This window comes from Coffea arabica, chromosome 8e (assembly GCF_036785885.1).
Source record: "Coffea arabica cultivar ET-39 chromosome 8e, Coffea Arabica ET-39 HiFi, whole genome shotgun sequence".
NCBI classification, from domain to species: Eukaryota; Viridiplantae; Streptophyta; class Magnoliopsida; order Gentianales; family Rubiaceae; genus Coffea; species Coffea arabica.
The window spans coordinates 33,216,228-33,233,420 of NC_092324.1; the positions used below are offsets into that span (position 1 = coordinate 33,216,228).

Genomic DNA, 17,193 nt, shown 5'->3' on the forward strand with positions numbered 1-17,193 from the left:
AGTACTATTTATTGACCGTGGACAACAAGAAAAGGTTAAGGATGGAGGATAATTACGTTGTCCTTGTGATTACACCACTTTAATGGATGGGACGGTTTAGGCTTAAGCTACTAAGCTAAATTTCCTATTATTAAACTTTCGAAGTGAAAGTTTTTTCATACAAGCCTGTTAATATGAAAGTGGAGTAATTTTGAAAAGTTATTTTATTTAAATTGTTTGTTGATATTGAAATAAAGTACTTGAGAATTTCTCGTGTATCAAAGTTTCAATTTGTAACGAGACTTTCTTTTTCTAACATTAGCTAGCATTGAAACGGTACAAAACAAAATGGGTAATCTCACACGAAAATTCAATTCTCCATTTCAATTTATGAGAAATTCCGAAATTGGATAAATTCTATTTGAGAAGAATCAAATGGCAAATATTCCTAATTTCACGAAAAATGTGCATATAAATTCTTATTGAAAAGTATCAAATCAAATGCTATAAGATATATAAGTTCTAACTTCAATTAATCCAACTTCGATTAATGCGTGTTTGCCCATAAATTAAATGTTTGAAAGTAAAATACCCGTAAAGAGCCGGTACTTTAAATGAGTAATGCGTGTTTGCCCATAAATTATACTCCTTAAAGTTTATTAATTGTTAATTAATTTATAATACTTTGTCATTCATTGGACATGTAACACAAAGGGCAAATCTGGTACAAAATTCTAATTTCACTCCCTAAAATAATATTTTAATCGTTTGGACTAAATTTGCAAAAGATTAGTAACTTCAAGGGAGGTTAGTGTAATTTTTCAAACTACAGGATAGGTCAGTGCAAATGCTAGAAACCTCAAGGGAGGTTTCTGCAATTATCCCTTTTATTTACCACAGCCAGGACTCTTGACTCTTGAGTCATGTGAGGATTTTGCTTTGGCTGGGGCTTGGTACGAGGACACTGGCATGGTGCAACTGTGCAAGGAATCCGTAGGCTGCTGTGTGATTGTGTGTGTCCTTCATTTTGATGGGACATTAATGAGACAGCTACTTTTGTGGGGTGGCAAGCAACCGAAAGAGTGCTAGTAGCTCTTGATTTGGTCTTCCTTTTTTTTTTTTTTTATATTGGATTTTTACTGTATACCAAAACCACAGAATAGTAATTTGTAGGAAATTCGTAGCTGTTGGTCTGGTCTTTTCTTTTTTTTTAAAAAAAATATATATTAAGTCGGTTAGGCATTCCAGTCCAAAACTCCAAATTGGTTTTGTGGTAAATTCTGTAGTGTATTCATCTAATCCAAAGACAGGTGTGAAAAGGTAAAAAATATGGCAAAGAAGCAGGCACGTGGAAAGGTAAAAAATATGGCACAGAAACTGACATGTACGGATGATGAAAGGAATATGTTTACAAAAGCAAGTGGTGACCTATAACAGGCACGGGCCGGTTTGGAAATGTTGCGTATGACAGAAGCTGAAAATTTATTGGGGTGTCACGGAATTAACATATATATAATGGGTTTAGAAATAAAACACCGAAGAGGAAGCGTAAGCAGTACTAAACACATCCATGCTTGGTTTTGAAACAACATATGGACATTATTGAATAACGAGTTGAGAGCCTTTAAAAAGTGAAACTTAAGAAAATAAATGTTTGAAATATTAAGTTTTTTAATTATGTAATCTATTTTGATTATCGTTGTTCTAATATATAGTCATTTGGAGGATTTCTAGAGCTGAAGTACTAAATTCTTTTTGGACTTTTAATAAATTTGAGTTATTTTTCTTTTGGTTTCACACTTTTCTAACAACTTTTATCTAACCTACTAAATTTGAATTATTGAAATTGATTTTAATTGTTATATTAGTAAAATATTAACATTTGTGGAAACTGGGTTCATGGGAAGACAGATTGTTGCCTGTTTCATATTTAATTGAATACAAATATCTCTACTTTACATAAAGCGTCCAAGACTGAGGAATAGTGGATTCCAATTGATTCTCCCGATTATGGGTATTACATCAACAAAATACTATCTATTTATGGGCATTTTACTCTGAATAATTACAATTATGTAAAATAAATAAATGTTTATAACTAAAATTGAAAAACTGTTACACTAATATTTTTGTGAAAGGTAAACTGATTGTCCTGTATTTAGCATAAACTGATTTTGAAAGTAAAAAACAAATTGCCCATAACATACTTGCTCTTTATAATTTTTTTTGCATTATATCAACAAAATACTAGCTATTTATGGACATTTTACTCTGAATCATTATATTTATGTAAAATACATAAATGTTTGTAACTAAAATTGAAAAAGTGTTACACTAATATTTTTACAAAAAGGAAACTAGTAAATTTTGTATTTAACAATTTTTAAATATGTGAAAGTAAAAACGTTTTTGCCCATAACATACCAGCTCTTTATGAGTTTTTTGCATTACATCAAAAAAATACTAACTATTTATGGATATTTTACTCTGAATCATTATATTTATATAAAATACATAAATGTTTGTAACTAAAATTGAAAAAGTGTTACACTAATATTTTTACAAAAAGGAAACTAGTAAATTTTGTATTTAACAATTTTTAAATATGTTAAAGTAAAAAAGTTTTTGCCCATAACATACCAACTCTTTATGAGTTTTTTGCATTACATCAACAAAATACTAACTATTTATGGGTATTTTACTCTGAATCATTATATTTATATAAAATACATAAAATGTTTGTAACTAAAATTGAAAAAGTATTATACTTATATTTTTACGAAAGGGAAACTGGTAGATTTTGTATTTAACAAAATTTAAATATGTGAAAGTAAAAAAGATTGCGCCCATAACATACCAGCTCTTTATGGATTTTTTGCATTAAATTAACAAAATACTAGCTATTTATGGGCATTTTATTCTGAATCACTACATTTTTGTAAAATAAATAAATGTTTGTAACTAAAATTGAAAAGGTGTTATACTTATATTTTTACGAAAGAGAAACTGGTAAAATTTGTATTTAACATAAATTAAATATGTTAAAACAACATTAAAGGTGATTTTATTAGTTATTTAATTTGTTGGTAAGAAACAAGGTTTTTTTTTTTTGCAAAATTTGTTCATTAGATTTTTTCAAATAATTAGGATATAAAGGTAAATTTTCACAATCTTTTATTAGCAATAGACCCCAATTTCTTCCTAAGCAGTGACGAAATCAAGATTTTTTCCTTGGAGGGGGGGCCAAAATGATTGACAAATAAAATTATTTTAATATGTTATATTCAAAATAATTTTCATCTATTTAAATATATGGCATCCTAAAATATCAAATATTAACTTTAATTATAAAGGTATGTCTATTTAATAAATATATAATATAGTCATAACAAAAATTAAGACAAGAAATAACATTTGATTAAATATTTTATAGGAAAAAATGCACTTTTCATCCTCAAAGTTTAGGTGGTTGGCCAATTTCATCCTCAAAGTTTCACCCCAAACATATTGCATCCTCAAAGTTTCTTAATTTTGGCCAATTAAGGACAATTGACGGGAAATGAAGAATTGATCGTTAGAACTAACGATTTTACCCAACAAAAAATGGGTAAAATTGAATAGAGCCATTTTTAACGGAACAATTGCAACGGACAAAAAGCTCAATTCTTTTCCTTCTTCGCTCTGCCTTTCTGCAACTCCAAAATGTTTTTGCCAATTTCTGGAGTTTTAACGACCGTTATACAACTTTCAAAACAAATAAATTCATTCTAAATTTTTATTTGGGATTATTTCATAAACCAAATCGTGGTCACTTTCCGTAAAGTATCACTTTCCCATAAAAGACTAGCTCTTTATGGCTTTTCTCCATTATAAGAACAGAGTACTTATTTTTTCATAATTAAATTTATTTATCGAATAATAAAAATAAATTCATTTTCTAATAAAAGACTAGCTCTTTATGGCTTTCCTCCATTATAAGAACAGAGTACCCATTTACTCATAAATAAATTTATTTATCAAATAAAATAAAAATAAATCTATTTTTCAATAAAAGACCAACTTTTTTATAGCTTTCCTCCATTATAAGAATAGAGTACCCATTTTTTCATAAATAAATTTATTTATCGGATAAAATAAAAATAAACCCGTTTTTTAATAAAAGATCAGCTCTTTATGACTTTTCTCCATTTTAAGAACAGAGTACCCATTTTTTCTCAGACAAATTTATTTATCAGATAAAATAAAAATAAACCCATTTTTTCAATAAAACATCAGCTCTTTATGACTTTCCTCTATTATAAGAATAGAGTACTCATTTTGAAGGCAAAAAGGAATTTGTTTATCGGATAAAATAAAAATAAACTCATTAATGTCAATATCGAGATATAGCAAAATGCTGGCCCACCTCTCAATGTGATTTTCAATGGGACTAGGAGGCATAAACCATGCTACGCACGGTGGGAAAAAGGATGGAGATGCCCAATTTAACAAAATAATTTATACTAATTCAAAATGGATAATTAATGAAATTTGTTTTTCTTGATGGAATTAGTTACAACTAAACCAAAAAAAAATATTAAACCAAAATTAGAGTAACCTTTCATTTAAGTATGTAATCATATAAAAAATAGTAAGTGTCATTCTCATTAAAGAATCAAAATATTATAAGACTCCATCTAAGTTGTCATCTGCCCTTGCTATTTCAAAGTTAGGTTGCATTATGATTTGATTTAATTACGAGTTCAATTAATTTCCTAATAATGTAGCTACTTAAAACTTATAAGCATCATTAGCGATTATATTTTACTATCTTTCCATGCTCTCATATCATTCCCAAAATTAGAAAAAAAAAAGGAAAAGTTAAAGAGGAGAGTTGATAGAGCTATGAGCAGGAAAATGCAAAATAGTAAGGGCCAAAGTGAGTAAGAAAATAAATGAAACTGACTCTATATTATTGATAGAAACAAAATACTTCATCCCATTTGACCTTAAACAAAGGTATAACAACCGTATAATCAATGTTTCAATTCATATCAACCTACAATAAGTTTCCTCACTTATCAACCTACAAATTGCATACAACAAATCTTAAACCTGAATAACATCCACCATACTCATGGTTAACTAAGTACTATGGCTGATATCAAAGCACGTACATAAATAAGATAATATCACATTTGTGAAACACTATAGCTGGGCCTTGCTTAAAAGAAGTAATAACAACCAGGAATTGCCGAGAATCCAGCCAAGCAAACTTATTGAAATGTTTGACAGCAATTTAAGAGCCGTCATCTTCAAGCTGCCCTTTGTAGACAAACATCGGGAGCTTTATCTCCATGTTCTGATACAATGTATTCAACTGAGAATCCTGTAGTCGCCACCTTCAGCTCATGTAAACTGCATTCTTTAAATGATGGCAGTTTCATAGTCTCATTTTCTTCACATTGCTCTAAAACCCCAGAAGAAAAAAATCAGAAAAGGGAAACAAATATTACATTTTTATACATTTAACAGAGTTTTAAGAATTACCAAAATCAGAGGAATAAGCAATGTTGGATTTGAGGTTAGAAGGCCACCAGCAAAAGTCTAATTTAGAGCAGTGAGCTCCCACTGGAATGAAGACGAATAATACTGAAAAATGAATCTGGCAATCAGGTCAAGAAAACAGACATAAAGAAATATCACAAATGGATAGAACTAAATCATAGGGACATAAAATGTAACACAAAAATTTTCACGGAGCAAGTCAATTCAAGAACCATTGCAGCAAAAAACTTGTAAAAAAAATGTGCAAAGAAGTCACATACGATCAAAACACAAGGACAAAACACGAGAAGCAAAGGACAGGGTTAATCCAAAAAAAAAAGCAAAAAATATTATGCTTCTGCAGAAATCTTGCAGAGGCTATTTCAGAACTTCAAGGAACAAGCAAGGAAAGAGCAGAAAATCATCACCTATTCCATTCCGCCAGATTGTGTGCCCATATGTCTTTTTCACAAGTAAGTTGAGCAAGTTCTTTCTGTTGAGTAAAAGTAAGGTAAATAAATTACACGGACAATCTGTTCCACAATCAAAATAGGCAAACTACAGCTAAATGGTCATTCATAGCCACATAACCTTTGAAATCCTTATTGAATCCTTATTGAATTGTATGTGCATAAATTACAAGTAAATCATGACGAATTCATGCTTGAAATCATGAACCATCACCACAGAAAGTAAAAATAATAATGAAGCAAAAACCTGAGAATAAAAACGTATTTGAAGGAAAGCATGGGAAAAATATATTTCAGAGAAAATACTAATTCGGCAACTTCTAAGGTAGAGATGATACTAGAAAGAGGCATGTCACATCAGGAAATGCACATTTTACATGGCCACAGATGCAGCTTCTCCAACCCAATAAGCCGTAACAATCGTAAACCTGATTCCAGTTGGTCTAATAAAATCAGGAGCACGTATAACATAGCACAACAATTCCTTTCCATCAAGAGCATCAGCAACCCGAAGGTTTAGGCTAACGCCCTGCTACACTGACAAAGTATAGCCCAAATGTGTAACAGAATTGAAAAGTTGATAATGCAACAGTAAGTATCCAAATTCGGTTTTAAAAAAAATTTATGCTGGCAACAGATAAGGCAATTAGGTGCGGTGGCTTAACTACAAAAGGCAATTAATATATAATTTTTAGAGTCAAAACAAAAAAATAATACATAACCTCACACCGATCCCAAGAAGCAAAGCTCTAACTGAAGCGGTACGTATAAATAGCAACATAGCAACTCTAGGCTAAAAGCACAGAGCAAAACAGCAACACAGCACAAAACAGCTTCAATATCTCGAGGCAGACGCCATAGGGTTTTTTTAAGAACCACAGAAGCAAAGCAAGCATAAAGAGATGCTTAACGCATAATAAGTTCAAAAAGTTACAACTTACTATGCAATAAAGGAAGGCAATATTTACCTCAGCTCTATATCTCAAGCCCTCCACAGCATTCTTAGTGAGCAATGGAAATGGAGCTATAAAATTGGAGTCCACGTTATCACTTTCACCGATGAAGGATTTAATACCTTCAAACATGTCATTCTGCTCAGAGGACACCTACTCAAGATCAAGTAAGAGGGCGATAAGAAACATATAAGAAAATGATCAAAATAATTTTAAATGCATTACCATAATCACTTTAATCATATTAGGGGAGACATTATTCATGTGCTAACATATATTAGGAATTCTGATATAAAAAAGAACAGCAAAAAATAGGGGCAAAACCTATAGCACAATCTAATATTTGAAATAAAAAACAAAAGGCGTATTTCAATATGCAATAAACACAAAGAAAAAACTGAAAACCAAAACCATGATTACGAAGGATGACAGAACTTCTACAACATGGATATATATGAGCCAATAATTTACCGAAGATTCTAGTCAATATTCAAGCAATCCTACTGTTCATCAATTCTGCTTGCAAAAAAATGAAGATCAACCAAATTCAATCTGGAAGTCAGGGTATAAATTCAGTTACAAAGTAATTCCAATTTAGTCTTTAGAAAATTACCAGAGAGACAGATGCACCAGTGTTATACGCTCTTCCAGTACGACCAATTCGATGTACATATCCCGCAGCACTTTGAAGCATCTCAAAATTTATGACCTGCAAGAAAGAAAAGAATCAATACAAGTCAATTATCAAACTGACAACCTCATCAGCCACAGACACGTAGATGATACGCAAAGCAATTCCTGTATGGAAGAAAGCTCAAGGATAAGATAAACAACATACATGGAAAAGCTCAAAATTTTCACTCAATATAGTAACATACTAATTACTAATCGTGCAACCATCCACTTTGATTGTAATAAGAAGATTAAGTAGATATATGTTGTTTGAGTATCTCCAAATATATAATAACCTATGCATAATGATACCTGCGCTTATCGAAAAAATTACACAGCAAAGTAAAGATATTGTAACAAAGAATAAGATACTGCAAGACGACGGCTAGAATGTGGTGCAAAAAATTAAAAAAAAAAAATCAAGTGTCAAGAAAAAATGTATTTTAGAAAAGCAGCCAACCGTGTGAACATTACAACACCAAACTCTGCATCAAAGGCTAAGCCCCAAAACAGCACAAATGCAGCCTAAGCGTTACAGACGCGCAAGAGTCCAGAGCATCAAATAGCAGATGCGAACAAGGGAGAGAGAGACAAAGAAAAGCCTTTAAAAGATAATAAGAGTCCCATTTTTTTGGACACCGAAGGCATAGAGTTTTCCAATAACACAGGCGAAACAGCAGATTAATTGACAACATTCTAGATTAGAATCAAAGCCAATTTTAATTTGATATGAAGTGGGAATACCTGCTCCTAGGATTTTCTACCTTTTTTATTTTGAACTATATTTCTCTTTTAAATAATGATAAAATTTGGGTAATCATTTGCAACCCCAAAAAAAATGGCGTGATTTATTAGCTCAATGGATCCACCAACTCTATAAGCAGTCATACGAAAATCTTCTCTTCCATTAAGTTCGTAAATAACAAAATTACCTCGGTTTCGACGCACAAACTCCTAACCTCTTGTAATTAATCACATTGCTAACCATAGCCATTTTTCTTTCAAACAAAATTCATCAGAATTCTGAAGTCATTTTAACACCGTTTTTTGAAGTTAAGAATTATCTCAACCCAAAAAAACAAAAAGAAAAAACTTTGGACCATTTTTTTATATTCTTTTTCATTAAGGTCACGTATTAGTAATAGAATTGTAATAACGTGAGCATAATAAAAGAACAAAATCAAAATTATAAGTCAAGAGCAGCTGAAAACAGTAAATTCAATCCCAAAAATAATAATAGTATACATTCCATATGACCAAATTAAAATTAAAATGACAGACTTTAGCTGCAGAAAATAACTATATAAACTAAAATCAAGTAAAAGTAATCAATCCCCACAAAATTTTTACCAAAAAAATAAAGGAAATACAGGCCAGACTATAAAGACAACCGGATTTCATCACTTATCAGGAAGTTTCATCACCCCATCAAGAACGTCGCCTATGGTTGGCACAGAACCGGCTGCACTGACCCAACATCAATTCATTCCAGTATCATGTTTCTGTGGCTCAGGCCAGCATTGGATTTTATCTCCACTGGGAAAATTAAAAATCCAATCTCCAATCGTCACGTTTTAAACCATATTTGATCTTAAATTAATCAGGAAAACAGTAGTATTGGTTGAACATGCTAACAACCTCGGCTACTCCATGGAACACTTGCTATTATCCCATCCCTAAACGTTTCTACCTTCAAAATCTCCATTTTTCGAGCAATGCTTATTCCCTCTATTCCCCAGAAACGTTATTCACCAGGACCCCTCTGACACTTACAGCAACAAATAGTTGCAGCAAAGAACAGGAAAGGAGAAAAAGCCCAAAAAACCCCCAGTACCCATGTCAGAAAAAAACTCATTTTCACAAAGTTGTTACTCTTCCATTGAAACTCAGAGAACCCAGAAAAGAGAATATCTAGAAACAGCATATAGTGATTTAGAGATCCACTCGGGTATTTTTACAAACATGTGGTGGGTAGATTTGAAAGCTGCATTAGGGCAGAGAATTAACATGGAGGGTATTGCTTCTTCTGTTGGGATTGTGGCTAAAGATAAGCATTTGAAGAAGAAGAAGAAGAAAACTTAGAGCTATAAGTAGTAATTGGAGAAGTAAAACGGTTCAAGTGGTCGGGTTGGTTATAAGAATCGGACCTTTTCTTGGGCAGCGAGGGTGAGTTTGTCGGAAGCGTCAGAAAGGGAGGCATCGAGGGACTGAAGGTCGGCGATGATGGCGTCCTTCTCGGTGAGCTTGTGACGGAGAATAGACGCCTCTGGTTCGAGGAAAAATAGCAACTCTAGGCTAAAAAATGCAGAGAGAGGCACAACGAAGCACGATCCAAACGGCGGAGGAGGAGGTGATCCAAACGGGTGGCAAGATCGAACCTTTCCCGAGAGCAAAACAAGAGCCAGTTGAAAAAAGAAATAAAGAAAAAAAAAATACAGGGGAAGCTAACAGAGAAGACCGCACCTCAACATAAAGGAAGAACAATGAAACTTACAACGGAGGAGGAGGAGGAAAATCGAACGCACCGCAGCTGATCTGGACGACTGAGACCCAGTGAAACGCGAGGGACAGAGGTTCGATGGTCCTTGCGCGTCTGGAGAAGGGGAACAAAGAACAAAAACATCAGTTCCAGGCTAAAGATTCACGCAGAAAGCTAATGGGAAAAATTGCACCTCACCGGAAAAGAAGAAAAGAAAGAAGAAGAAAACTCACAACGGAGGAAGAGGAGGAGAGCCAAATGCCTGGAACACAGCAACCCAAAGAACGCGAGAGACCGAGGCTCGCTGATACCTGCGTGGTTAGAAGATAACCGGTTAGCTCAACAGGCTCTCGTACCAAGGCTCAGAATAGTCGGATAAGCAACAGAGCAACATTGCCCAAAGAAAGAGAGAGAGAGAAGACAGTGGGAAGAAGAGGCAGACAACGCAGCAGAAGGCACATGGGGTTTCGGCAGAGGAGAAGAGGCGCGCAATGCGCGAAGAAAACAACGTCTCAATCACATGCGCGGCACGTGAGAGGACGACGAAAAACTCCAGGTCATCAGAGCTCTTCGCTCTTTATCTACTTATGTTGATAAGATTTGCACAGTACATATAGCAAATTGTCATAGCCCCTGTTCCTTCACATGTGTGTAAAGGCGGTAATTGTCATGGCCTGTTACTCGAGATTCTAGATTATTTAATTAATTTCCTAACGCTAGCGATGTACAGTGCTCAAATAAGATTATTTTCTTCTTGGGACCTTCTATTTTTTTTTTTCATTATGTGGGAGTTAGAATTAATTCCTATTTATCTACTTCTATCTTTGTGGGGAGGAAAGAAACTTCCGTACTCGGGACAGACTCACTTAAGATTCGGACAGCAGATATGGTGACTGTCCAGAGAAGGGATGGGAGATTAAGACTGCAGATATGGTTCCTGGGACAAAGAAGGTCCTTAAGAAATGGGTTGCTGCCATTCTGGAACCAGTGGAAGAAAGTTTAGCAGAGGAGAATGGTGATGTATTAAAAGAAAATGAAGAGAACCCTTCAGATGCAAAGGACCTTTCCGCAATTGTTGTGCCAAAACTTCCCTTCTCTTATGGCATGACGTATCTTCCAATATGGAAGTCTTTTAAAGAGCATATATTAGATCAAAAGGGTTTTTTTTTTTGGTTGTTTGTCGAATTTTATGTATTTATTCATTTCTTTTAAGTATGAGCATTGAAAAAGGTCTCCAGTAATTAACATAACTTGACTGTTGCTAAATAAGCAAGTGCTTAATTGACAATCTATCTTTTGCTATCAGTGGAACATGTAAGCTTATGGATGCATTGTGTACTTTGGTAGCCTAATTTGTACAGCCAGGGCAATTCTCCGTACTCTTGTCTTGATCTATATTCTGAGTTCATTTGACTTTAGAATATCAAAAAAAAAAAAAATCATGACAATGACTCTTCTAATCCATTTTTGACGTACATCTACTTCCCAATTCCTAATAATGACAACATATTTCCATAATACAGTGCACACTCTTTGTTCTTGGCTTTTCAGTGCAGAAGAAAGGTTTTGATTTTCTACTTCTCATTCTATTCTGGAGCACGATGATGAAAATGATTATAAAATAAACTCAAGTATATTGATCATTTGGGATGGCTATTACGTGTATTCAAGTCTGTTTGTGTTACAAAAGTTTTTGGAAAATAGTCTTCCTCTTGAAACCTATTATTGGTTCTAAAAATACTAAAGGTGATCAATATTGCTAGTTGACCCCAAAAAAATGATAAAAGAGGATAGTCAATTTGGCGTGTAAAAAGAGGATAATCATTCATATCCCCAGCCAACACCCAATTCTTTCCCCATAAAACCTTCCTTTTTGTGATGATTTTCCATTGTTTTCCTCTTACTGCCTTATTACTACTGGCATAACCGCATATGAGCCACCACTGAGCCTTCCCATATGTCCCTTTGATCTGCAATTCTATAGTAAAATCAGTAAATAAAACTTTTCCTATTGAAAGCTCTTTCTTCCACATAACTGTCAACCTCCTGATTTACCAATTGGGTCCACAACAAAAAGCTTATCATACCTCAGTTTCATCATTACTTTGTTCATAAAGCATTTCTTATTTTTAGTTTCTGACAGAACACCACCTCTGGAGAGTGGAGATTTATAATCTCCTTGAATTGGGGAACTGTCAAGGGGCTCCCAGCACCTCGACAGTTCCACACCAGAGCCTTCATAAAGATCTTGGAGCCCCATTTAGGTTGGGCTCCACCACCTTCAGCATTGTAATTTCTTCAAATTCCATAGCCATTATTTCACCCCTTTTCTGTCCGCCTTCCAACACCTCATCATTTTCCTTCCTAGCGTTACCAGCTTGCTTCCTCTTAGTAATTCTTTTTTGGAGATCCACTCCAGTATTCTGCTCACTGAGAGGCTTCCTTTTGCCTATCTCTTGAATCAACCTTCTCCACCCTTTACTCGCCTTGTATTTACCTGCGAGCTGTTGCCTTCCAGTCTTAATGTTCTTGAGACCTTCAGTTTCAACCTTAACCTCTGTCAGTTCACTTCCCTTACTATTTCCTTTCATACTGCTATCAATCCACATCAAATCACAATCCTCTAAACCCCTCTCCCCCTCAACAGCAATATCTTGTACCACTCCCTCTAGGTTCCTCATATTCACACCTTTCCTCAGTAACCCATTTTTACTCCAAGAATCCTTATCCTGCAGTTCATCACACTTTTCCCCCACTCCCTCGCCCTCAGAACCTGTTTGTTGCATAATTTCTCCCCCAAATTTCCTATTCAGCACCTCAAGCTCCTTGAAAGTCCCCTCCTTCTCCCTAGATATATTATCCTTTAAAACCTTATCCCTTCCATCAGATTGCCAAGTCAGCAGTAACTGCTTGTTACCTTCCTTCATTTCCTTTACTATGCCCTGTTCCTCTCTATCATTTGATTCAGAGAATCCAGAGCTATTAAATCTCTTCCCTGGACTTCTGGATGAGCTAGCTGTAATTGATCGGTTCTTTTTGACAAACTCCAGAGACTTCAGCAGATGAAATATATCAATAACACTCCGTGTAGGCATTATCAACAATGAACAAAACAAAACAAATCATAGTTCCGAGTGAATTTTTTGGTACAATAGAAATCTTGATATGGGTAAATGTTTTATATTTTTCGCAAAAAAATTCACTATAATTTACTTTGTTCTGTTAACTATGATACTTCAAATTAAAGCAGCAAATACAAAGTAGCCGTAATATATTGTATTTTTGTCCGATTCTTTTTTGTTCATTTTTTGATTACATATATTAATATTATATTTACAAAAAAAATATAGATTTAGTGAGCTGAATCAACTCAATTTTCTCAACTTCTAGTACGATTAGGGGTGACAATCGGGTCCAAATCGGAGTGACAGGTCGGGTTGAGACCTGAGTATAACAGAAAACCCACTGATCTGAACTTGATCCACCAAGCCGAAACAAGTCAAGATACTTGACACGAACTCGAAAAGTTCTAATTGACGGGGCGACCTGACCCAAAACTTAATTTTAATTTATTAATTTATCACTGTAATTTCTAATAAAACCAATTTCGGCGGATTTTTGGGCTTGGCACTTTGCTGGTAAATTCATATTCTCATACCATAAATCTCATACCATAATTCATATTCGAAACAGGAAAGAAATCTCAGAGAAAAATATCTAACAAGTGCTGCGGATATTTGGGCTTGGCACATTGCTGGTAAATTCATATTCTCATACCATAAATTGTTATTTTTATCAATCTATTGAAGCTTTTGCAGTATAAAGCAATATTTTAGTAGTCTTACTTATATGCATAAAAGAAATCTACTGCCAATTTTTTGAAAGATGGGATTTTCCAGTATATGCTTTTTATATGAGGCTGAATTTTCTTGGTGAGTTAATCCAATTATATGGCTCATGGTTGCTCTTTTAGATGCTAGAAATATCGGTAGGGATTTAGATCTTTAAGAAGCAAAAATAGGGAAAGCATGCTTTCTCCCCCTTTAAAAACTGTCTCTGAAAAATATTTGACAGAGCGGAATGGATTTTGTGGTTTTGGATGACTATTCTATATGGGATGAGAACTAGAGCAGGGAATTCAGTTGGAGCAATATATTGAGTTTTGAGCATGATTGTCATGTGGGATTTGATTATTGGTTTTTCCTGCTGATCAGGTTTTATAGTTATAGTTTTGACAAAATGGTTATTACCTTTTGATACTATAGGTGATTAGCTGATTAGTCTTACATCTGATTTTTCTGTTCTTTTAGCATAGGTAATTGTGTAGAATGCACGTTGAATTTGTCACCATTTGATAATAATAACAATTGGATTGGTGAGAAACAGGGTCTGGTGATTGTTGTTGTGGGAAATGCAACATCTGCATTTCGTTTAAAACCTGACCCTGTTTTCCTTCTCGTTCCAATTGGTTAAAGTATTATGAAATCTCTTAGTGCTGTACCTGAGATTGAATATAGTAAGACTTTGTTGCTTCATTAACTCACAGTGATTGAACACGTCTTTCGTTGATAATTTAGATCACCTAGCACCAGTTTTTTGTTCAAGAAATATGTTCTCTCAATTGGGTTATGCTTGTAAATTATTTAACTTCAATTTAGGAAAATATTTGTCATCCTTCTTTATGTGATTCTGGCTCATGTGTACACAGAGATGGCTGAAGAACAAGCAAAGGTGGTCCCAGAGTCAGTTCTGAAGAAGCAGAAGAGAAATGAAGAATGGGCCTTGGCCAAGAAGCAGGAACTTGATGCTGCTAAGAAGAAGAATCTTGCTAATCGCAAGCTCATCTACAACAGAGCAAAGCAATATGCTAAGGAGTACGAGGAGCAGGTGACTGCTTATTTTAGCTTATAGTCATGTTTAAACTTCTACAGCTGATTCTTGGGAAGTATTGACATCAATCAAAAAACGTATGATTTGTGATGTAGCAAAAGGAGCTCATCAAATTGAAGCGTGAGGCAAGGTTGAAAGGAGGTTTCTATGTCAACCCAGAAGCTAAGCTGCTCTTTATTGTGCGCATCCGAGGGTATGTCATAAAGAATCTTTTTAACTGGTGATCAAGGTTGCTTAGTTTGCTTATACATGGGTAACAGTTCATGTACTTGGTTTTTTCAGTATCAATGCCATGCATCCAAGGACCAAGAAGATATTGCAGCTTTTACGTCTAAGACAGGTGATTCCCATGTTTAGATTTTCTGACTAGGAGTAATGTTCTTTTTACCAATTGTAGACTGAGTTGTAAGATCATACTACTTCTTGGAGTATTTTGACGGTTAACATCTGTTATTTTGTTCCACTGCCTGACTGATGGAGATCCTTCTATGCTCACGCATCTTCCCTTACAGTCATGTTAGCTGGTTATAGGTGGGAGGCTTGAAGGTGTCTTAGTTTTGTATCAGTTTAATTGCATTTGAACTTCATTGAAGTTTAATCACCTGAATTCGGATTTAGTGGGAGAGAGTTTTTTATGGGGAATTTGTCAGCTCATTTGGTTAAGATTGCTATCAACTTCTTTTTTCCTACTAACGGTCTCTTGATTTCAAATAGCATATTATAAGCTTTATAGGTCTATTGTTGTTACCTTAATTTGTCAAGGTTTTGTATGTGATAATTGTTATGATGATGACACCATTATAGTCCAATACTATTAAACACTGATAAGAAGTAGAGGATGTGTTTGAGAAATGACTGTGCAAAGGGTGAATAGATGGGATGTTTATGCCTGTGCATGTCCATGCATATGTCATAGATGAATTTCTCTATTTAGTTTCTTCTCTTTGTTCTATTGAGCTAAGTACATGATCCTTTTATCTATTCTCCTTGCTTTTAATGTTTCTTTTTTAATGTTTTCTTCAATTGCAGATATTCAATGGTGTATTCTTAAAGGTTAACAAGGCAACACTCAACATGCTTCACCGAGTTGAGCCATATGTGGCATATGGGTGAGGACCTGATTGATAGTATCCTTTGTTGAGCTCTTTGTTGTTCTGAGAGCATTTGACATTAAAATTGCTTTTCCCTGTTCTCAGGTACCCCAATTTGAAGACTCTTAAGGAACTGATTTACAAGAGGGGTTACGGGAAGGCAAACAAGCAGAGGATCGCATTGACTGACAACTCAATCATTGAACAGGTATTTTCTTGCTAGAATTGCGACTTCTTGAGTTACATTATGTTGATTTACTGAGCTTTTATCACATTTGCCTTTACCTGACAGACTCTGGGCAAGCATGGTATTATCTGCATTGAAGACCTTGTTCATGAGATCATGACAGTTGGACCTCATTTCAAGGAGGCTAACAATTTCCTCTGGCCATTCAAGCTTAAGGCTCCTCTTGGTGGCTTGAAGAAGAAGAGAAATCACTATGTTGAGGGAGGAGATGCTGGAAACCGTGAAGTAATTATCAATGAACTTATCAGGAGAATGAACTAGATTTCTATTAAATGGTGCCTTTTTGCAATTTTGGAGGTTCTGCGATAGTGAACTCTTTAAGTTTCTTGGTGATTCCTTTTTCAGACATGCAGTTACGCATTATGTTCAGAACAAAATTCTACATTTTATCCGCTGGACTTAGCATATTCAAGTAACTTATTCCATATTTTCTGCTAGCGTATTATGATTCGGTTTCTAGGCTATTTCCGTTTGTGAGCCACATTTGTCTTACAGGCTGTGTCAGGTGGTTGCTGTATTATGCTTTCTGCAAGTATTTTTCTCTATGAAATTTACTTCGTGTTGGCTTTAGTCATATGCATGATTCTTTCTGCTCGACTGTTTTTGCTAGGAATTTTGTTGTTTCATATTTTGTAACCTTGTTTGCCAGTCATCTTTTCTGCTCTCTCTTAGCTCCGTGGCACTCTGGAATCCCTGAGAATGGCTTTTGGCATTTAATTGTCAAATTGTTGATTTAATATCGAGTGCATTTTGCAATTTAAGGACCAGTGAAAGTGTTCCAAGACAAATTGCTTTCTTTCTCTGTTTTTCTTGGAAATGAGACTGATTTCTATCATTAAAGAGTTATATACTGGATCACTAACCTTGGTTCACCTAGGGAAGAGGC

The 17,193-nt window shown here is 34.5% G+C and overlaps 1 protein-coding gene across 1 annotated transcript; it reads left to right on the top strand.

Annotated features, from left to right (window-relative positions):
• The first annotated feature begins 13,686 nt into the window (after positions 1-13,686).
• LOC140013071 (large ribosomal subunit protein uL30w-like) lies at positions 13,687-16,696 on the top strand. Its single transcript, XM_072062106.1, has 7 exons — positions 13,687-13,717; positions 14,788-14,966; positions 15,065-15,162; positions 15,252-15,309; positions 15,999-16,078; positions 16,166-16,268; positions 16,353-16,696. Exons 2-7 carry the CDS (start codon positions 14,790-14,792, stop codon positions 16,566-16,568), a joined length of 732 nt encoding a protein of 243 aa, XP_071918207.1. The 5' UTR covers positions 13,687-13,717; positions 14,788-14,789; the 3' UTR covers positions 16,569-16,696.
• The last annotated feature ends 497 nt before the right edge of the window (positions 16,697-17,193 follow it).